Source organism: Schistocerca piceifrons, chromosome 4, assembly GCF_021461385.2.
Source record: "Schistocerca piceifrons isolate TAMUIC-IGC-003096 chromosome 4, iqSchPice1.1, whole genome shotgun sequence".
NCBI classification, from domain to species: Eukaryota; Metazoa; Arthropoda; class Insecta; order Orthoptera; family Acrididae; genus Schistocerca; species Schistocerca piceifrons.
Genome location: NC_060141.1, coordinates 83,165,130 through 83,185,920, shown reverse-complemented (window position 1 = coordinate 83,185,920; position 20,791 = coordinate 83,165,130). Strand labels below are relative to the sequence as shown.

Below are 20,791 nucleotides of genomic sequence, written 5' to 3'. Positions count from 1 at the left end.
TAAGTTGCTCGTAGTTGTAATTCCTAGATATTTAGTCGAATGGTCAGCCCTTAGATTTGTGCGATTTATCGTATATCCAAAATTTTTTTGATTTCTTTTAGTACCCATGTGAATAATGTCGCACTTTTCTTTGTTTAGCGCTAATTGCCACTTTTCGCACAATACAAAAATTCTCTCTAGATCATTTTGTAATTGGAATTGATTGTTTGATGATTTTACTAGACAGTAAATTACAGCGCCATCTGCAAACAATCTAAGGGGGCTGCTCAGATTATCACCTAGATCATTTATATAAATCAGGAACAGCAGAGGGCCTATGACACTACCTTGCGGAACGCCAGATACCACTTCTGTTCTACTCAATGATTTACCGTCTATCACTACGAAGTGTGACCTCTCTGAGAGGAAATCACAAATCCAGTCACACAACCGAGACGATACTCCATATGCACGCAATTCAATTAATAGTCGCTTTTTTGAGGAACGGCATCAAAAGCCTTCTGGAAATCTAGAAATATGGAATCGATCGAGATCCCTTGTCGACAGCACTCATTACTTCACGGCAGTAAAGAGCTAGCTGTGTTGCACAAGAATGATATTTTCTGAATCTGTGTTGGTTATGTATCAATAAGTCGTTTTCTTCCAGATGATTCATAATGTTCAAGTACAGTATATGCTTCAAAATCCTACTGCAAATTGAGGTCAGTGATATGGGTCTGTAATTCAATGGGTTACTCCTATTTCCTTTCTTGAATGTTGGTGTGACCTGTGCTACTTTCCAGTCTTTAGGAACAGACCCTTCGTCAAGTGAGCGGTTGTATATGATTGCTAACCAAGGCGCTGTTGTGTCTGTATACTCTGAAAGGAACCTGATTGGTATACCATGTGGACCGGCAGACTTGCCTTTCTTAAGTGATTTGAGTTGTTTCGCAACACCTAAGATATCTACTTTTATGTCACTCATGCTAACAGCTGTTCTGGTTTTGAATTATGGAATATTTACTTCATCTTCTTTCATGAAGGAATTACGGAAAACTGTATTTAGTAACTCCGCTTTAGTGGCACCATCGTCGGTTAACATTTCTATCGCTATCGCAGTGACGGTTTTGACTGTTTTTTGCCACTGGTGTACTTTACATATGACCAGAATCTTTTTGGGTTTTCTACCATATTTTGAGACAATATTTCATTGTGGAAACTATCAAAAGCATCTCACATTGATGTCCGCACTAAATTTCGAGCTTCCGTGAAACTTAGCCAGTCTTGGGGATTTTGCGTTCTTCTGAATTTGGCATGCTTTTTTCATTGCTTCTGCAACAGTGTTCTGATGTGTTTTGTGTACCATAGTGGATCAGTCGCGTCTCTTATTAACTTATGCAGTTACCAGTGAATGCCTGTGACCTATCAAACAATAATTTTAAAACAATTAATAACTCTCTGAAAAGGGGCTATTACAGCCAGGAAATAACAGAAGCATTTATAACAAATACAGCGTGTACATACTAGTCATTTGGACAGAGGTAGATGTTACCAAACACACGAACAGGGAAAATATACATTAGATCCTGAGCTTTCAGGATTGAAAAATAATTCTTTCAACAAGAGGAAAGCCAGACAGAAAATATGGAAATTAATATGTAAAGGAGATGAAAAAAAGTCGTGGCAACCTATGTGGAGTGAGAAAAGTTTTGGCAAGCTATGCGGAATAAGAAATGAAAAGAACAAATTAGGGATGGAACTGATGTTGCAAAAGTGGGGTTTTCCTTTACACTTGAATAATCATGATAAAATATGAAACTGTAAATGATAAATCTCACATTTTTCAACTTGATTTGCTTTAGGGATCATTGTTGCCATCTTGTGTACTACCATAAATGTGGTTCAACAAAAGTGGTCTTTAAATATGCTGTTGCTCTATGCAGCCACCTACGCAAACAATCTGTAGCTCAGTTTGGTGTGTATGTTGGGTCTCTTGTTGTCTTTTTAGTTTTATTTGATTTATTACCCAGTGCTCAACTATTCCCGAAGTTAGTCTCGGTTCAACTGGGCAAGGTCCTAGTGATGTAGCTAAGTCATTTCCTTCCTCTGTCCTGCTGTGCATTGTCAAATGTGTATGTGTGTTGTGTCATGACTGTGAAAAATGGTGTTATTGGCCAGGAGACCCCGTCTGCGGTTGTTTGTTTGGCTGCCTGATGCAAGTCTTTCTGTTTGATTACACTTTGACAGCTTGCATGACTTTGTGATGAAGATAAAATGAAATGATTAGAACAACACAAACACTCAGGCTCAAGTAAAGAAAATCTCCAACTTGTCCAGGAATTGAACCTGGGACCCTGCAATTTAGAAGCAGTAGTGCTAACCAACAGACTATGAACTACAAACTTAAGGATTGCAGTGAGTGCTTAAACAGTATAGAGTAGTGTTTGTGTCATTCTGGATGAATGGAAAGGAAACAGTAAAATCCGGTGCTGGTACATAGTCCGTTTCTCATGAATAACACCAAGAAGACAGCCAAGCTTAACACCCCCATCTGACAATCGATTCGAACAGTCTCACTCTATGAGGCACTGCAGAAAGTTTTGGAATTTAACTCAGGGCATTGGCATGCATGAAGTTTGGTGATCAGGAACAGTACCCCACCACCTCTCCTTCCATTGCCAGTGTGTGTGTGTGTGTGTGTGTGTGTGTGGTTAGGTTTCATCCAGTGAAATTAACAATATTATGTAAGCAAAAATGGATACATAGCAAAACACTAGAACTCATTTAGTTTTCAATTTGAGATTTTACTGTGGAAAATTGATTTTCATTTAAAATGGTAAATAACCAGACTGTGAGTATTATCTTTAAAACATGTTCTTCTGATACCATATGTAATTAACAACAAGTAAGAGACTGTCAAGGTAATTATATGCAAGCTGCACATTTTAAATATTACAGAACTTCCAGCATCTAGTAAAATACCATCATTTACAAATGAAGCCCCACTTAAAATTCTTTTCTGTTTGTAAAAGTTTTCGAAATGACTCAAGTTGTCACTGTAGACTGACTGGTAAATTTTTTATTTACTTTTAATTAATAGCCTATCCTAGCCAATGACATTTTTGCTTACCAGCATTAATTTCAGTCAGTGCAGTTTTATCATTGCCATAGTTCCAGGCTCGCAAAAATTATTTACCATTGAACTGGCACTATAAGGTTGGAACATCAGTCTAGACACCAAGTTGTATTAAGTGTACCAGAATAATACTGAAAGGGAATACGTACATGCTCTTTTCTCTACCTAGGAACACACAATTTGAATTTCAACTTGGTTAGAGAGTACCATTTATTCTCTGAAATCTTAAAATTTGATACAGAAAAGCATGTTAAGTCTCCCAGTGTTTTGTGCACTGCTATCTTGCTTATATTTTCCATTTCTGAACTCAATCAATAAAAAGAATAAAAATAGCCCTCTCTCGTCAGACATTATCTCCAACAATTGTCTTTCTCCTTCCATCTGAAAGACAGAACATTGACACACAAAAAATACAGAGAAGCCACTAAGTATGCTCATACATTACCACTTATTGTGCCACGATAGGCACAATAAAAAGATTCACACAAACATAGCTTTCAGCCATTAAGGCCTTAATGTTTATGTGAATCTTTTTATTGTGCTTATCGCGGCTCAGCATCTCCGCTATATGGTGAGTAGCAACTTTCCTTCTCTCGTATTGTTACATTCCATCCTGGATTTTCCATTGTTTGATTATCACTTATTGATCACATATCCCTTGTCAGCATACAGCCACATTAGACCACTCAAGAAATACTAATTAAAATACAAAGAAAATTCCATATCCATTTACAGTAACACAGCATGCACAGCTATAATGGTGACTTCTCACTTGTTACTGACTAGTTTTATCATCTTAAGTAGATAAATACTTTGTGGACCTGCTGTTTTCTCCGCAGGTGAGTATATTACTGGGCTTATCACTAGGGCCCTCTGCTTTTGGCATGAACCAAAAAGCAGTTATATCTTGCAGTCCCTGTCTTCCTTGTTGTTTGCTCAACCCTTAGTTGTGTTGTAAAAATTTAAAAATAATTATTTTCTCACTTTTTGGTAGATCAAATGAAGTGTTAGGTGATTAAGTAATGTAACAAACCAGTCATCCCAGATTGTATTAAGAGAACAGTAAAAAATGTTTTAAATTAACTGTACTTTTTATCTCTAATCTGAATCAACAGTTTCTTGTTTAATTATGTCAGAATATGACTTGGTTGTAAACGGGGCTGGGAAGATGGTGATAAATTGTAAACCATATTTGGAGATGGAACAGTAGAAAAGGAGAGGAAACTAATTTAACTTAAAACACTGAGTGCCTAATGCTGACAGTCTCCAGTAACAAGAAACAGTTTATTTTGACTGTCCTTTGTACATACTTAAATTGCGGCCTTCCTTTCTCTTTCCTGCAATTATATATTGTAAATTGTCTGATGGAGCATGGTGTAAGGCAGTGCCAAATTGATGGGAAACTTAAAACCAAAGAACATACATGGAACTGTTAATACTGATCTTATAGATTCACTGATGTTGTACCATTATGGTGTTCCTTAACCACAGGCAGTTACAAAATCAAGACACTGGTAAAAATAAACTTCAAAATGAATTTCACTCTGCAGTGGAATGTGCACTGATTTGAAACATTGTGATATATTAAAACTGCATGCCAAATCAGACTCGAATCTGGGACTTTAGCTATTTGCAGGCATTTGCTCTAACTAATGAGCTAACCAAGCACGACCCACAACCTGTCCTCACTGCCTTACTTGCATCAGTGCCTCATCTCCTACCATCCAAACTTTACAGGAGTTCTCCTGCATACATCTTGAGATAAAGGATATTGAGGGTGTAGCGGTTCACCTAATTCTTTTTCTTCATTTGTTGTCCTCTGTGTCGACATACTGGCTGAAAAAATGGGGGTAGATGTACAGTACTGTCTTCCGTAAATTATGTAGTTGACAGATTCACAGTCGCATTTTACGGTCTTTTACTTTCACTTTTCACAACCCCCAATAATACACAGTTATATATGGCCAGTGCACTATAGCTATAACTTCCTATAAGTCTCATTAAACCATCCTAATACTGCTACAATAGTTTACTGTTGAACATCTATGAGTAGTAAAAGCCTAACCACAAAGTTCACAGTTCTTGAAGAATACACAGGTACGTATGAAGCAGACACCGTCACTGTTTTAACACATGCCCTAATTGTGTAACACTTATTACACTGTTTAGTTAGTGCATTGTTGTCATTCTAACCAGCACAGGTCTGAAACTCGGCCGTGGATTGACTGTCTCGTGACCAAAAATTGGGCCCTTATAAATCATCACAATAATAGGTGCTGAAACTACATATTGTTCGAAGTTTAATTTACAGAAATTACAATTAAAACTTAACTCATTAAATTAACTGAATACATTGAAGAATTCCATCTTTTTAACAGTTTCTTCTGCTACAAGAGTTAGGCGGAATTATTTGTTTAAATCATGAAATTAACAAACATAAGTATGCAAACAATACTTTGGATAAAACTGTTAATTACTTTGGAATTAATGAAGGGCTGGTTTTGCTAACACATTTTCGAATAGAGCCAAATAGATTCTTTAAATTACTAGTATTTTGTCTTCCAAATGTTTATAATTAATACATAATTTATATTTCAACAAAAGAATTTAAGTAACAAAACAATTACTGATTCCAACCTATAACAAAAGATACTAACTAGGAATAGTCAAAATAAATTAGAAAATCAGTCACATACCTAAAACTAAGCACAAAATTAGATCTGTTGTTATATTCATTAAAACTAAGGGCCAACCTTTCTATTTTATGAAAATGCAGATTATACTTGGGTATGTAAATGGTAATTAGTTACAATTGAAAAAATGAATTTTAAGGAGGCAGAGAGCAAAACAAGAGGGGAAGTAAAAAATATCCCAGCTTGCTTCATCACAAGTGGATATGGCTTAAAGCACAGCCTGGGTGATTGTTTTCCAGGTTTCGAGTTCTGGTCTAGCACACAGTTTTACCTGGCAAGAAATATAGAAAACATAACTTTATTGCTTGCTAGAGCCCAAAACTACATAATTCAGGACTTAAACTACAGATTATCAATTTGTAGTACATCTGAACACAAAAACATCTTGGCTTCTTATTCTAAAATCCTGTTTCACAGCTTGAATTGTTTTTTACTATGTCAAGGAATGTTGATGTATGTCAGACAACTTTCTGGGTTTTAACAAGTGTGTAGGTATAGAATTTTCCACCTGTAAGTAACCCAAGGTGCGATTGTAACGATTAAAATCAGACTGTCGAACACAAAATACTGTTGTTCAGTAAAGTTAAGAACTTCCTTATGTCAGTCTCCTGTTATTCAGTAATAATGTTCCTCACAGTGGTTTCAAACCATTTATTTTAATATATTATTTTTCACTTTTGCCCCCACTTCTTTATATATTTTTTTAGTTTTAAATTTACACTATCAACATTGTGCAGATTATCCAATAACTTGTTCCACAGCTGAGTAGCCATGGATCATATGGTCTAGCAGAACTGAAGGAAAAATAAAAATTAAATAACCTCAGATTGTAGCCATAATGTACCATTGCTTGCATCTACAAGAGAGATTATGGGAGAAATGAGATGTCTCAAAATTGCGATGGACTGTATCCCATCAGGGAGCAGACCAGTGCGAAGACCTCAGAAGAGGTGGATGGATGGATAAAGAGAAGATTTGCTGCAGCCAGGCATCTTTGAGAATTGGAGACAAACAGCAGAAGATAAAAGCAGATGGAGAGACTTAACTGTGATATCACATGGTTCTCTGGAGCTGACCACTGCTTTCGCGTTGGAAGCACTAAGGAGGTACTAACTGCATTGAGAAAAAAAATAGAAATTTATGGAACAATTTGACTAAATGAGGTATCAGTTGATAGGGCATCCTCAAGCATGAAGAAAATGTCAGTTTGGCAATGAAGGAAAGTCTAATGGATAAAAATTGTATATGGAGACCAATGGATGAATATAGTACGCAGATTGAAGTGGATGGATGTTGCAGCAGTTATTTGGAAATGAATAGACATGCAAAGGAATAGAGTAGTGTGGAGGGCTGCATCAAACTAGTATTTGAACTAAAGACCACAGCAATGACGACGACATAGACTGAATAAATTATTTAAATTAGTTTTAAAGATCTATCTTAAAATGAGTGCCAATGTATTTGTTTGAAAAGAACACGTCTGGTGTCCTGCGGTGGCCCGGTGTAATGTTAATCTCTCTTTATACAGCTTAAGCATTTTCGTGGACTTACTTGTTGAAGAATGCTGGTTCTGCTTTCTTGCAGCGCCGATGTTTTCTGCTAGCACTGGACGCTTCTCTGAAGATTTCACTGCTAGGAAGGGGAAATTCTCTCTCTCTCTTCTTATTTAAAAAATACGCTACTCTTAGAATATCATTCAATGCACCAGAACATATTTATTTCCACTTTGTACAAAAAAAACAACTAAACTTTATGACGTAAGCCCACACATTACCGGGCATCCAGAATCATTTAATTACACATTTTTGAACACAATTAATACATAAGCTTTTATCGTGGCTGACTATCCACGTCCAGTCTACGTACTCTCAACAGCAGTTCAACGTCTAATAAACAGTCACTATCTCAAGTCAGTCCATTTGTTTTTCAACAATACAGAGCTACATTACTCTTTGCAGCCGGCCACGGAGCTTCCGCGCCGTATTTGATTATTCTTGGCAGGTCGTGCTGAACATTTGCCGGTGCCGACGAATTATCTCCCTTCCAGTTTCACCTCCACAAACAATAAATGGGTGCAGTATCCCATGCTCATCCTTACGCCCTGCTTTAAAATAACGCGTGCTCGAAACGGCTGGAACACAAGTGTCTCCAGACTTTCATAAAATTCTGGGGGCACTACAGTCCTTCCCAATCCCTTTCAGTGTGAACATGTGCTCATTGCCACCTGGATGGAAAGTCTAACCTTTCTTCCTTTCTTCTTACAATGTCATTTAGATTATGTAATAATTTAGCAACAATGTCTGGTGTAACACCTAGGAACCTTAGCAACAATTATTAGGTCAGGAAGCCCAAAACTTCACTACATTTTCATTCCTTCTTGCAAACATCATAAATAAATGTAAGCATCCAAAGACTTTCTATAAATTCCTACAGGATATCAGATGCTCTCACAGTTCATTTTGTGTAGTCATCATCATCATCATCATCATCATCATTGTCATCTTTCTTTCAAGGATATCTCTTTTCACACTCAGGTTGTAGTCCAGGATCTTCTGAGGAATTCTGTGATCTGGCATTCTCATGAGGTATTGTTTCCAATCTTCACAATATTTTTGAATTTTTTCATTCATGCTGAAAATATTTAATTCTTTTCTAATATATTAATTTCTAATCATCTGTCTTTTTGTGCAGCTCTTCACCTTAGGAAGAATCTCTTCTCTACTGTTTCATTCCTTCTTATTTCTTGAACTCAGTTTTTACTTCCATATGATAACACCAGAAGTGCAATTACTTTATAGGATTTCATGATTATTTCTTTTTGTACTTTATGGGCCAGTGTTCTGCTAATGTTACCACAGACTGCTTGGAATTTGTGTATTAAAGTTGTACTTCTTGCAAATTTCATTCAGCAGGTATACTGATCTCTGAATAATAACAATATCATCAGCAAACAAAAGTACATTCCGGTTTTTCCCATTTGTTATCTTAATTCCTTTGTTTAGCTTATATTTCCATTTGTGAAGGAACAAGTCAATGTAGATTTTGAAAAGGGTAGGTGATAGTCCACATCCTTGTCTAATGCCTTGCTTAGTAATTATTTCTTCTAATCAATTTGTACCTGTGTCCATTACAATGCATGTAGTTTCGTAAAGACTTTTCACTGCCTTTGTTAGGTGATAAGGATATTCACATTCAGATATAATCTTCTATAGGCTATCACAGCTCACACGGCCAGAGGCGTTGTCAAGTTCAATAAGGGCCATAGGGGTTTCTGTATTAAATTCTCTGTGTTTTTCTATTATATTTTTAATTACAAACACATTTTCTGTGCATGAACAACCTGATCTAAATTCATATGTCTTTGAGTATAGTTTGTAGCCAGTATTTACAAGACTTATGCCATGATAGTTTTTACAGTCAATGTTTCCTTTTCTGAAAAGAGAGATTACTTACTTCTGCTGTATACCAAGGCTCTGGGATTTTTGCAGTTCAACCAACATTCATTTATTGTTTGTAAAACTCTTTTATCTAGTGGTAGCCCTTCATATTTAATATGTTCTGCATTTATTCCATCTATTCCAGTAGCTTTTCTGTTCTTGATGCTTTTCAAAGCCTTTTGTAATTTGTCCATAGTAATTGGATCTACTGTTTAATTGTAAATACTTTCTCCAATGTCAGCTTTGGCCTTCTGGGTACGCCGCAAGTCTGTGTAATGATTTAGGGGTATAATGTTCAGTGAGGCAGTGTCTTTTCTTCCTTGTTGAGGGCTTTCATGGCTTGTATGCACATTGCTGTCTACCGTGTACATCATATTCTAAGATGCTTATGAAAGTCTCATGATTCTTGATGTGCTTTGTGCACTAGTTGTTTTACAGCATTTCTTTTTATTTTGTACATTCCTCAGCTTTCTGCTGTTTTTATCTGTAAAAACGTCAAATAAGCTGTTTATTTTTCTTTAATTCTGTGTTCCAAATTCTGAGTCATTTTTCCCCGTTTGTTTTCTTCCTTTTACCAAGTGCTTCTGAGCCTGCTTCTTTGAGGTAGGTTTTGATATTATTCCATTCTATATTGATGCCTTTAATGACTGGTGAAGCAAGCTTTTGTTGGAGTCTGTACTGATAATGTTTCCTGATATTATATCCTGGCAGGAGATGTACTCTGAACAACTCTTGGTGTGTCTTATTTTGGAGAGTCTTTGTCTTCTTCCATTTTGATAGTAACCTTATCTTACTGCCTAGAAGGAAGTGGTCACTACCTGTGCCGCTTCCTCTATAAATACGTGTATCTTGCATAAGTTTCTTCATTTTATCATTAATAATTATGTAATCAGTCACAGATCTTAATCCTTGTGCACTCCATCTAACTTGTGAAAGTCTTTTGTTCTGTAAAATGTGTTAGTAATTTTAAAATTGTTGATGGAGGCAAACTGGCATAGTTCAAGTCCATTATTATTAATAATATTTTCTCCAAAGAGTCCTACTGTTCATGGTGAGGTAGATTTCTAACTCTTACATTAAAATCACCACCATTGACAGCATAGTCCATCTTATTGATTTTGTTCACTTCTTTCGGAAGATCATTGTTTAAAGTGTCAGTATAATCCTTCCTTCCCTACTCTGGGTCATAGACATCCATAACTGTCAGATGATCTCTTGAAATCTGAAATGTGAATGTCATTATTCTTTCATTTATGAAGCTCAATTCATTAATCTTTCCTCTCCATTTATCATTGACTAAAATTGCTACTTCAGCACGCTCATTTTCTTTGTGGGACACCACTGTAAGCTATCCAGTAGTCTGTCAAATCATTTGTTCCTTGTAGTTTGTTCTTAATTTCTGCTATTATTGCAATGTCTTGTTTCCTCTCGTTGAGTACTTGATTAAATTTGCTTTCTTTGTTGGTCAGCCCTCTAACATTCCATGTTGCCAAAGATACATAATCCGTAATGCCAAATCATTTGTCCTTTAAGATTTTGTGGTTGTCACCAGTTGATCCAGTTCTGTATCTGAAGCTGTTTCTGAGTTTGCCACTAATTTTAAATCCCCTGGCTGTGTTACAAGCGCTGCACCGGCTAAGTTGCATGATGGAGCTGCCACCTCTAGGTATTGCAAGGACATTTAATCTTTAGTTCAGGACTTCTGTTTCTCTATGGAGTATTTTGTGGACCTTTCTCCAAATACCTGTTTTTAGCTATTTTCTCTTCTGTCAATTGGGATTAATGTGTAGCCATTTTTAACTACTCTGTTTGTCTTTGTGTTCTACAGTTCTAATATGGGTGCGTATGACCTTAGTTGTTTTTACGCCCTAAAACAAAACAAAGAAACCTGTAGGTATAATGACCTGCCTCATTTTCTGTCATGGTTGCCTTACTTAGGGAAGCTGGTTCACCAAGCCTCTAGCGCCCTCCCTGCCCTATGTTGTGGGGAAACTCTTCATCTGGCTCCTCAGTTGAGACCACTGCCAGTAGCTATGCTACTGCCAGCACAGCCCCTGACTTCAGCACATAAACCACCCCCCCCCCCCCCCCCCAATCCCAGCACTGAAAGTTGCTTCTGAAAGGCAGTGTCCCCTGGAACAGGGCAGTATAAGAGCTTGATCAGTTTCTGTCATTTCTCCTGAATATGCCTTCAGAGGTCAGTGAAGAATTTGGTATGCAAAGTAAAACTACTGGTTCTACTGATAATATTGAAAACAGATATATTGCTACTCACCATATAGATGAGACATTGAGTCACAGACAGGCAGAACAAAAAGACTGCTTCACAGCAAATGCCACTTGCTCACTGCCTACCAACACCAGCTTTTCTGAATTGCACAAGGGGGACGTATATCATATGTTCCTGAACCCTTAGCCTCAACCTTCGCTGGACCCCCGTCTTTCACCTGCCTGTCCCCTTCCCACCTCCGACTCAAGCACTACACAGCCTTCTATTCCACTAATGCATCAACGTTTACCCTCCTCGTGTACTTTTCTCCTTTTCTGCTGCTCCCCCCCCCCCCCTCCCTCTCCCCTCAACCTCCCAAATGCGTGTAGCAGCCCTGCCCTGTCCCCACCATCTATGTGCATGCTCTCACAAGGGGCACTACGGGTATACCTCCCCCACCCCTACCCTGCTATCTGTCCCCCTCCCCACCCCACTCCATCCCAGCCTCTTTCTTCCTCCACCATCCACAGATTGTTTCTCCTATCAGAGTCCAACATCAGGGCCAGTGAGTTGTGTTTGTGTGAATGTGTGTATATTTTCTACTTAAGAAGGCCTTTTGGCCGAAAGCTTTAATGTATAGCAGTCTTTTGTTGTGCCTGGCTGTGACTCAGTCTCTTCTTCATAGATTTTCCATTGTTTGTGTGGGTAAGTCAGTAAAACCAAAGACGAATAACTTATAAGGAAAGCGTGTTTAGCTTAATTTCTTGTCCAACTGATCAATTTGCTAATTTCATCCAAATTAGTTTTCTGTCTAGATACCAAGAAAGTATGTGTGTGATATTTCATGAACCTTCTATTGATTTATATGAACTTTAGAGGAACTTACAGATTTTTATTCACAAAATATTGTCTTTTTAATTATTTGAATTGTTTACTGTGAGCACATAGGCATTTTATTTGTTATTGTTTTTGTTGTGATCATTTGCAAGAAATTAATCTGATGAGTAGTGACTAGTGGCTGGCTTCTAAGCACAGGCAAATGCTGTCTGGCATGTGTTAATAGATACAAATCCCAGTACAGTTTGAATGTAGAATCAACCAATTATGAAAATCCATAGCATCAGTCGGATATCTTGGTGTACTGTTCAAAGTGAAAGAGAAATTCATTCTTAGATCTTGTTATGAGGAAGGTAAGTAAAAGAGTATGAACCATTGAGGGTATTCTGTGGCTGCATAGATACACAATGAAAGAAATAGTGTATGACACAATCACATTACTTTTCTTCAAACACTGTTCATCTTTATGGGATAATGATCAAGGAAACGTTGTGAAAGTTGAAGAATAGCTAAGTGGTAGCTGAAAATCATGGGTATATGCATAGTGCATTACATAAAGAGCTATTTTTAAAGTTCTACAAACTTGTCTTTACACAGAATATTAAGAACACATCATTCCTCTCTCTGAATGTCACCCAAGGACCACACTATAATAGCTGCAAAGACTAGATGGTCTTTGGTTTTTTCCCTTGTGGCACATGGAAATGTAATAAAAAATGGGTGCAATCAATTGCTGGTACCATAAAGCATATAATTGTTTGTGAAGAGGAAATGTTGATGTAACTGTTTCTTATAATATACTGTTGTGTATTTAAATATGGCTCCTGTACCAAGTTTGTTTGTTAATTATTCTTACTTATTTTCTGTCAGATGTGGACTTTTACTGTACTACAAACATGATCCAAAAAGCAATGTAATATTCGTAGTGAAAGGTGCAGTTATTAAGAGTTCCGGGGAAGGACCAATGACTACAATTTACAATCAAGTTGCTGTTGAGAAACCTAAGAAGATTATGGTTACAAAGCACACAAAGAATATGGGCAAATTTAGCTCAGTCACAGTGTCAACAATTGATGAAGAAGAAGATGAAATTGAAGCTGTAAGTGTGTTTGCTGTGTTACATTTCCATTTTTGTATCACTTTTCATAATCAAACCTTGAAATAATACGTTTGTGCAATCTAATTAAAAAGAATTACACCAGGCGCATTTCAGTTTTATTCACAAAGCATCTTCTGTGGTTTTGGTGTTTCTCTACATAATCTGCTCCTTCCCGTCTTGCTAGCAGTAGTTGGTGTTGACAGGCTTCATTTCACATCTGCACTTGGCAGTTTTTGGCATTTTATGTTATTTTCTGTGCTGCACTATTTACAATTGACTTTCTTAACTGTTTTTCATTCATCACTGCCACAGTGTTTAAAAACATTTTTCAAACTTTTGTCCCTAATTTTAATATTATTATCTGACTTCTATTTCTTTGTGGTGTAGTTTCCTGTACAGCCTTCTGAAAAAGCTCACTAAGTGCCTGAAACTGGCCAAGAAATTAAATTTTTTATATGCAACTGGTTGCTTGTTATTTCATTATATGAAAATGACATGTTAATCAGTTAAAATTTCTGTAGTAACTTTACTACCAGTCACGACTGTGTACAGTGAAAAAGACCAGAAACTGTAGGTCCAGTTTGCGGTTATGTGCACAAGACAAAGACTCCAGACATATTATGAAATTGATTTGAAGGCAAGTAGAATTTTGGAACCAGTTGTAATTTTATAAATCATGTGAAACTGTGACTGATTGCAAAGTTACTAAACAACGACTAATAATCCCTGTGTCCTGCTACCCGTTGGCAAACAAAAACAATGTTTGCATAAGAAGCAGAGAGAGAAGGGTATGTCTGTCAATCAGAAAGCAGTTTGTCTGCTACATTCAACAATCTCTAGTTCATTGAAGCAACATTTCAGTACAAACAAAATTTTTACCACCATTCTCAGGTCACAAAATTCATGAGTAACATCATTTCTATATGAATAATAGCTGGGTATTTAATTTGCACACAGTTATATAGGTGCATAAGCAGGAACAAGTTTGACTAGGGACGTCAGAAGGTAGAAAAAGCTCACCTGGGCTCTCCTACTCTACAACATAACACATCTACAAAAATGCTGTTTTCTCCTTCATTTACTTGTGGAAGACATTTACATGTCCATTAAAAATATTGAACTGTTTCATAGTTGAAGACACGATGCAATTACATGCTGCCCTCCAGCCTGCAGCAGTTCTTGGAATTAATAAGAACAGAATACAAAAATTTCAAGGTTTCTGTTATTACAGGGGTTATCTGTCTTGAGCTGACTGCAATGTAATTAAAAAGAATTACACCAGATGCATTTCGCTTTTATTTACAAAGCATCTTCTATGGTATTGGTGTTTCTTTACGTAATCTGCTCCTTCCCTTCTTGCTAGCAGTGGTTGGAGTCGGAAGGCTTCATTTCACATCTGCACTTGGCAGTTTATGGCATTTTGCGTTATTTCCCGTGCTGCACTATTTACAATTGACTTTCTTAACTGTTTTTCATTCATCACTGCCACAATGTTTTTAAAAATTAAAGATAAAAAATGATACTTATGCCTGTTGCTGTTACTTGTGAGTGTCAATTATAAAGTGCACACAGCACAATGCCATGGTCCTAAAAAATATAGGCAGGAGCAATAAGTAGTACAATACTGAGTCCATTAATACAATAATAGCTCTTGGATGCCTACACGTAGTTCACATTGTCTTGCATAAAACTATTGCAGAGAAGCGAAACAAAAAGTGCAGACATCATGCCAGAATATGTGCTAATCAGCCTATGGCAAGCACATCTTGAATTTGGTCCCAGAGTGGAGGTGAAAGTACAATAAAATAATAAAACAAAAAGTCTGTTGATAAATAAGTTAACATCGACAAGCAAGTGGCGCTATGGATGGTCATTTTGGGAACTAATCTCCATACAGCTGGAGCGAGGTCTGTAGCACGATTGCAGGGAACCTGTCAAAAAAAAAAAAAAAAACAAAGTGTGAAGCACATAAAATATTGGGAAGTGACTATACAGAGGGTGAAGTGTGGGCACAAGTATATAATAATGAAAGAAGTAGCACTGAAATATATGCAGGTCGCAAGAACGTTTCATGAAAGACTTGTATCTGGCTTCTAGTGGCTTTAATATCAGTATACAGTACTGTATGTGCCGAACAATTTCCCATGATGGGAACCTGCTTTCTAGTGAATAAGTTTCTCTTTTTGGTGGTTTTTGATTAACTGGAATGTTAATCATTCCAGGATCTTAAAAATCTCATAGAGCAATGACACGGATTGGAAACTTTTTGTGTCATTTAGTCCCTTTCCTGGTTTCAACACGATGATCAAAATGGCTTTCCTCCATGTCTTTGGGATTTACATTTTAAAACTAAGCGCTGTTTCAGTGATTTGATTCCAAGTTCTCAATTTATCCAACCCTCGGCACCAGTTGCTCTGAATTCAACTTCAAGAGACTGGTTTTCACAGTTCAGGCACCGTAGTTGCCCTGCCGTATGTTGTGCCATTACATGTTATTGACTTGCCACATGATTTGCAGTCACTTCTGAAATATTCTTAGGGCTTGTGGGATCTCCAGAGAGGCTCGTGAGAAATTTCTAGGTTTGCTTACTTTCATGTCAAAACTTTCAACCGGGTTTTTTTCACTTATCCTTTGGCTTCAGTAATGGCTAGCATCTGTCTCTCTTCTGCCTGTATGATTTGTTCAGAGAAAAGATGGTTCTGGTAAAGTTCTTACCAATACTCAAGTAAAGGTTTGATAGTCTTTTACAGTCCTAGTAAGACTTCTTTGTGATACACCATCATGTTATCCAACACCCTCAAACCCCTTTGGTGATCTCGATGAAGTTGTTATATTCTTAAGGCCCTCTGCAGCATTTTCAATTTGCTTTTCTGAAATTCAGATTTGTCCTGAACTGTACCTACTCTGGTTTCATCATAGAGCTGACGATACATATGTGTGAGGTGTCATCTCACCCACACATATGTCGCTCTGAGCAGCAATCCCAGAGTTTGTCAGTATTGTGGCCTATCTCCCCTTGCCACAGTTGACTGAGAATAGTTTGATGCTGTGATCTAGCTGGAGATCATTTCACTGCCCATGCCTTGAGTGCAGCTCCATTGTCATTGGTTCCATAGTAGCTACATATCATATTTGGTAGATGGGATCTCCCAACACAAAGCTGATGTCACGATAGCTGAAATTAGTTCATTCCTGGAAGGTATAGTCCTTATTTGTTATGTGATACCTGCCAGTATTTTCACTTGTTTTATATTCTACCCTAAATTTTGAGAGTTGGCACACAGTTCTGTCTGTATCTTTGTAAAGCTTGGAATTAAAGTATTTCTGAAACATATGTGTATGGCATTTATGACTAATTTTTTAATTTTTTTACAGCGGGAAGTTGCTGATTCTTATGCCAACAATGCACGAATCATCGAAAAGCAGTTGGAAAGGAAGGGTATGAACAAGAGGAAAATGGTTGTGCAACAGACACAGGCTGAAATGGATGCTAAACGGAACAGAGTTCGTGGAACTTTAATTGACAATAATTAATGATATATTGGATACAAAAAGAAGTAAATGCACAGATTTGAGAGTTACATAAGTATAGAAATTGTACATATTGTAATATACCACATATTACATTAATATTTGAAAAATATGCTCACAATAATGTGAATAACATTATTAATTACATACCCTTTCTTAAAAACTTAAAAAATTGTATTCTTCACTTTTGTATACCACTGTTACACAGCAATGAGGCATATTACAGGGAGGGGCAGTCAAACTTGCATTTATTATTAGTGCATGGAAGCGTTGGAAGTAGTGGGGGGGGGGGGGGGGCGAGTAACCAAGGTCACCACTGTGTTCTCCAACACACAGCATTTCAGTAGCCATGGAGCAGTGGACTAAGCAACAATGGTTATTTACAGTGAAAGCGTTCTACCAAAGCGGTAGCTATGTAGACACTCAGCGTTGTTTGTGGGTGCATTTTCAAATTAATCGTAATAGGCCGGTGCCTTCAGTTGACTCAATAAAAACTTGGGACGGAAACTTTGAAAATGTCTGTGAAACAACAAGGAAAAGAGGTGGCAGAGCGAATACAGTGCATACTCCCTATAATGTGGAACATGTAAGAATTGCTGTGGGAAGAAGACCCCGGAGATCAGTGTGTTGCGCTTGGAATTTTTGGCAGGACTGTCTGAAGGATTTTGAGGTTAGCCTTACATCACCACCCGTACAAAATCCAAGTGGTTAACACTTTTAATAACAACGACTTCATGGTCCAACAGCAGTTCTGTGATTGAATAAAACGAGGAGATTGTTCACAACCTCTGGATGAGTGACAAGGGACATTTTTACCTCAATGGATATGTGAACAAACAGAACTTTAGATACTGGTGTGAGTTTGGTGTGCAATGTCCTCATCGGGAATAATAGGTCCTTATTCTTTTGAGAACGAAAAAGGGCAGTCTGTTACCGTGAATGCTGAGCGCTATTCAACAATGTTAAGGACATTCTTCATACCTTAGCTTTGTCAATATGCCGTGAACGATGAAACGAGCAACAAGTCACATAGCCTGCATGAGCATTAATGTTCTCAATGAAGTTTTTCCTAACCAGGTGATTTCCAAGAATGGAGCAATTGCTTGGCCCGCCCATTCACCCGACCTTACTAAAAGCAAAGTGTACAAAGAAAGACCTCATAATGTTGGTGATCTCAAAGCAAGAATCCGACTGGAGATAGAGAGAATTCCTCAGGGTATGCTCCGTCATGTGATAGACAGCTTCGTAAATCACCTGCGAGAATGCTGTGATCGAGAAGGACGCAATCTTGCTGATATTATTTTCAAACAATGAAAAATGTGTTGATGTTTCTTAAATGCTTTTTAATGTAGAATAAGATTGTATGAATAAAATTTTGATATCTGCAGCTGTGTTTATTTTACACTTATTTAGAAAATGCATGTTTGACTGCCGCACCCTGTATACATGATGCATCCATCTTTATCTACTGCATTGTTTACCTCAACTCTTTATGATCACCTGAGTCATCTTGCCAATATGTCCGAAATAAATAATGGGTTTTAACAGTTGATGTGATTCCAGCTGTGAAAACTATGTAGGCACAATAGCTACACTTCTTCGCAGTCATATTTGCAATGGGTTCATCCAACTAGCGTGTAGCACAATCCATGTGGTGTGGGGTTGGGTTGGATGTAGGGATAGTAGAAGTATGGACTAGGATATTGTGTAGGTTGAATAAGCGACAAAATACTATCTTGAGTGATGTTTGGGTATCAGTCGTCGGAGAGATCAATGAGAAATAGTAGAAGGAATGAGGAAGGATGTTGTTGAAGTTTCAAAGAACTGGAATATTTTGCATAAAGAGGGACTTATTGATCAGTGACTGCTCTACAGTTGCTAGGTGTTTATTGGTATCACCAGAAGAAATGACACAGGAAATCTGTTTCTCAACCATCTGCACAGAATATTATCTGCCTCTAAAGTTTGTCAGTATATTTGGGTAAATGCTACTTCCCATCGTAAATGCTGTTCCTATGTGTGTTGAGGCTCTAGTGGCGTGGTTGACAATGTCAACATAGAAGTACTGTTGGTCATTGCTTTGTTTTACATGAACAGAACTTATTGTGGTGTCAGAAACTTGGCATATTGTTTGATACAAGTGAACTCGGATGCACAAAACTGAGCAAGTGGTTATAATACAGGACTCCCATTCAGGAGGACAGCAGTTTAAGTCTCTCAAGGTGAGGGTCTGACACGTTTTTCGACATTTTGCTTGACAGTCCCCAGTTTTAGAAAAAAAATCGAGGTCAAAGTTGATGACAGGAAATCGTAATGCATCGAAAGATCATCTGGAAACAAACATCTATCATGAATATAATTTGGGGTCCAAAGTTAACAATGTTTAAGTTATTGTTGTTGTGTTTTCGTGCTGTAGCGTGGGTTTCCATCATTCAATGTGTCTAGCAGAGTGAGGTCGGTAGTCAAGCAATCAAGACATTAGTTTGCCGTACTGCTGGTCCATGTGTGATTCTTGGCCGTGGTGGTTTTTTTTTTTAATATTTTTTCTGGTGTATCTGTTAATATTCTGATAATCAGAATACTTTTCTTTGCCCTCTTTTGAAATAAAAGTTCAGGAGGCTGACAGTTACTCTCATTGTAATACGTAGTACAAAAATACACCTAAAGTATATTATTGAATAATTATAACTGACTGACTGACTGTGAGCATTCTCAAAATCAGTGGAGTGAAACTTGTCATAGAAACAGGCAAAATATAAATATTTCACATACCGAGCATAATACATGGCAGAAATCACAGTGCATTGACATGTTTTCCAGTACATTGTTTGTGGAAAACCCATACGATTTATGTTTCTAAAAACAGATCTATGAGATATCAATTAGGATGCGTACCAAGCATATAAAAGCATATCCTAAAAGACAGACACGGACAACTGGTTGTTGACCAATAGGTAATTTTACAGCAGCCACCCTGTCTTGTAATTCTTTGCTCTCGTGTGATGAACTACTTTGCCTGTCTGAAAAAGTAAATGTCACAGTGTTAAAAAAGAGGTACTTTTTGGTAGTGGTTGTTGTTGTTGTTGTTGTTGTTGTTGTTGTTGTGGTCTTCAGTTCTGTGACTGGTTTGATGCAGCTCTCCATGCTACTCTATCCTGTGCAAGCTTCTTCATCTCCCAGTACCTACTGCAACCTACATCCTTCTGAATCTCCTTAGTGTATTCATCTCTTGGTCTCCCTCTACGATTTTTACCCTCCACGCTGCCCTCCAATGTTAAATTTGTGATCCCTTGATGCCTCAAAACATGTCCTACCAACCGATCCCTTCCTCTAGTCAAGTTGTGCCACAAACTTCTCTTCTCCCCAATCCTATTCAATACCTCCTCATTAGTTATGTGATCTACCCATCTAATCTTCAGCATTCTTCTGTAGCACCACATTTTGAAAGCTTCTATACTCTTCTTGTCCAAACTATTTACTGTCCATGTTTCACTTCCATACATGGCTACACTCCATACAAATACTTTCAGAAACGACTTCCTGACACTTAAATCTATACTCGATGTTAACAAATTTCTCTTCTTCAGAAACGCTTTCCTTGCCATTGCCAGTCTACATTTTATATCCTCTCTACTTCGACCATCATCAGTTATTTTGCTCCCCAAATAGCAAAACTCCTTTACTACTTTAAGTGCCTCATTTCCTAATCTAATTCCCTCAGCATCACCCGACTTAGACTACATTCCATTATCCTCGTTTTGCTTTTGTTGATGTTCATCTTATATCCTCCTTTCAAGACACTGTCCATTCCGTTCAACTGCTCTTCCAAGTCCTTTGCTGTCTCTGACAGAATTACAATGTCATCGGCGA

General features: G+C 37.5%; 1 protein-coding gene across 1 annotated transcript in view; it reads left to right on the top strand.

The window, feature by feature from the left end:
- Window positions 1–18,308, top strand: part of LOC124794735 (STING ER exit protein) — a 41,895-nt gene extending 23,587 nt beyond the window's left edge. The window contains exons 3-4 of the mRNA XM_047258335.1: window positions 13,162–13,390; window positions 16,766–18,308. Of these exons, the coding sequence (XP_047114291.1) occupies window positions 13,162–13,390; window positions 16,766–16,924 (388 nt within the window). The 3' untranslated portion in view covers window positions 16,925–18,308. The remainder of the gene's footprint in view (window positions 1–13,161; window positions 13,391–16,765) is intronic.
- The last annotated feature ends 2,483 nt before the right edge of the window (window positions 18,309–20,791 follow it).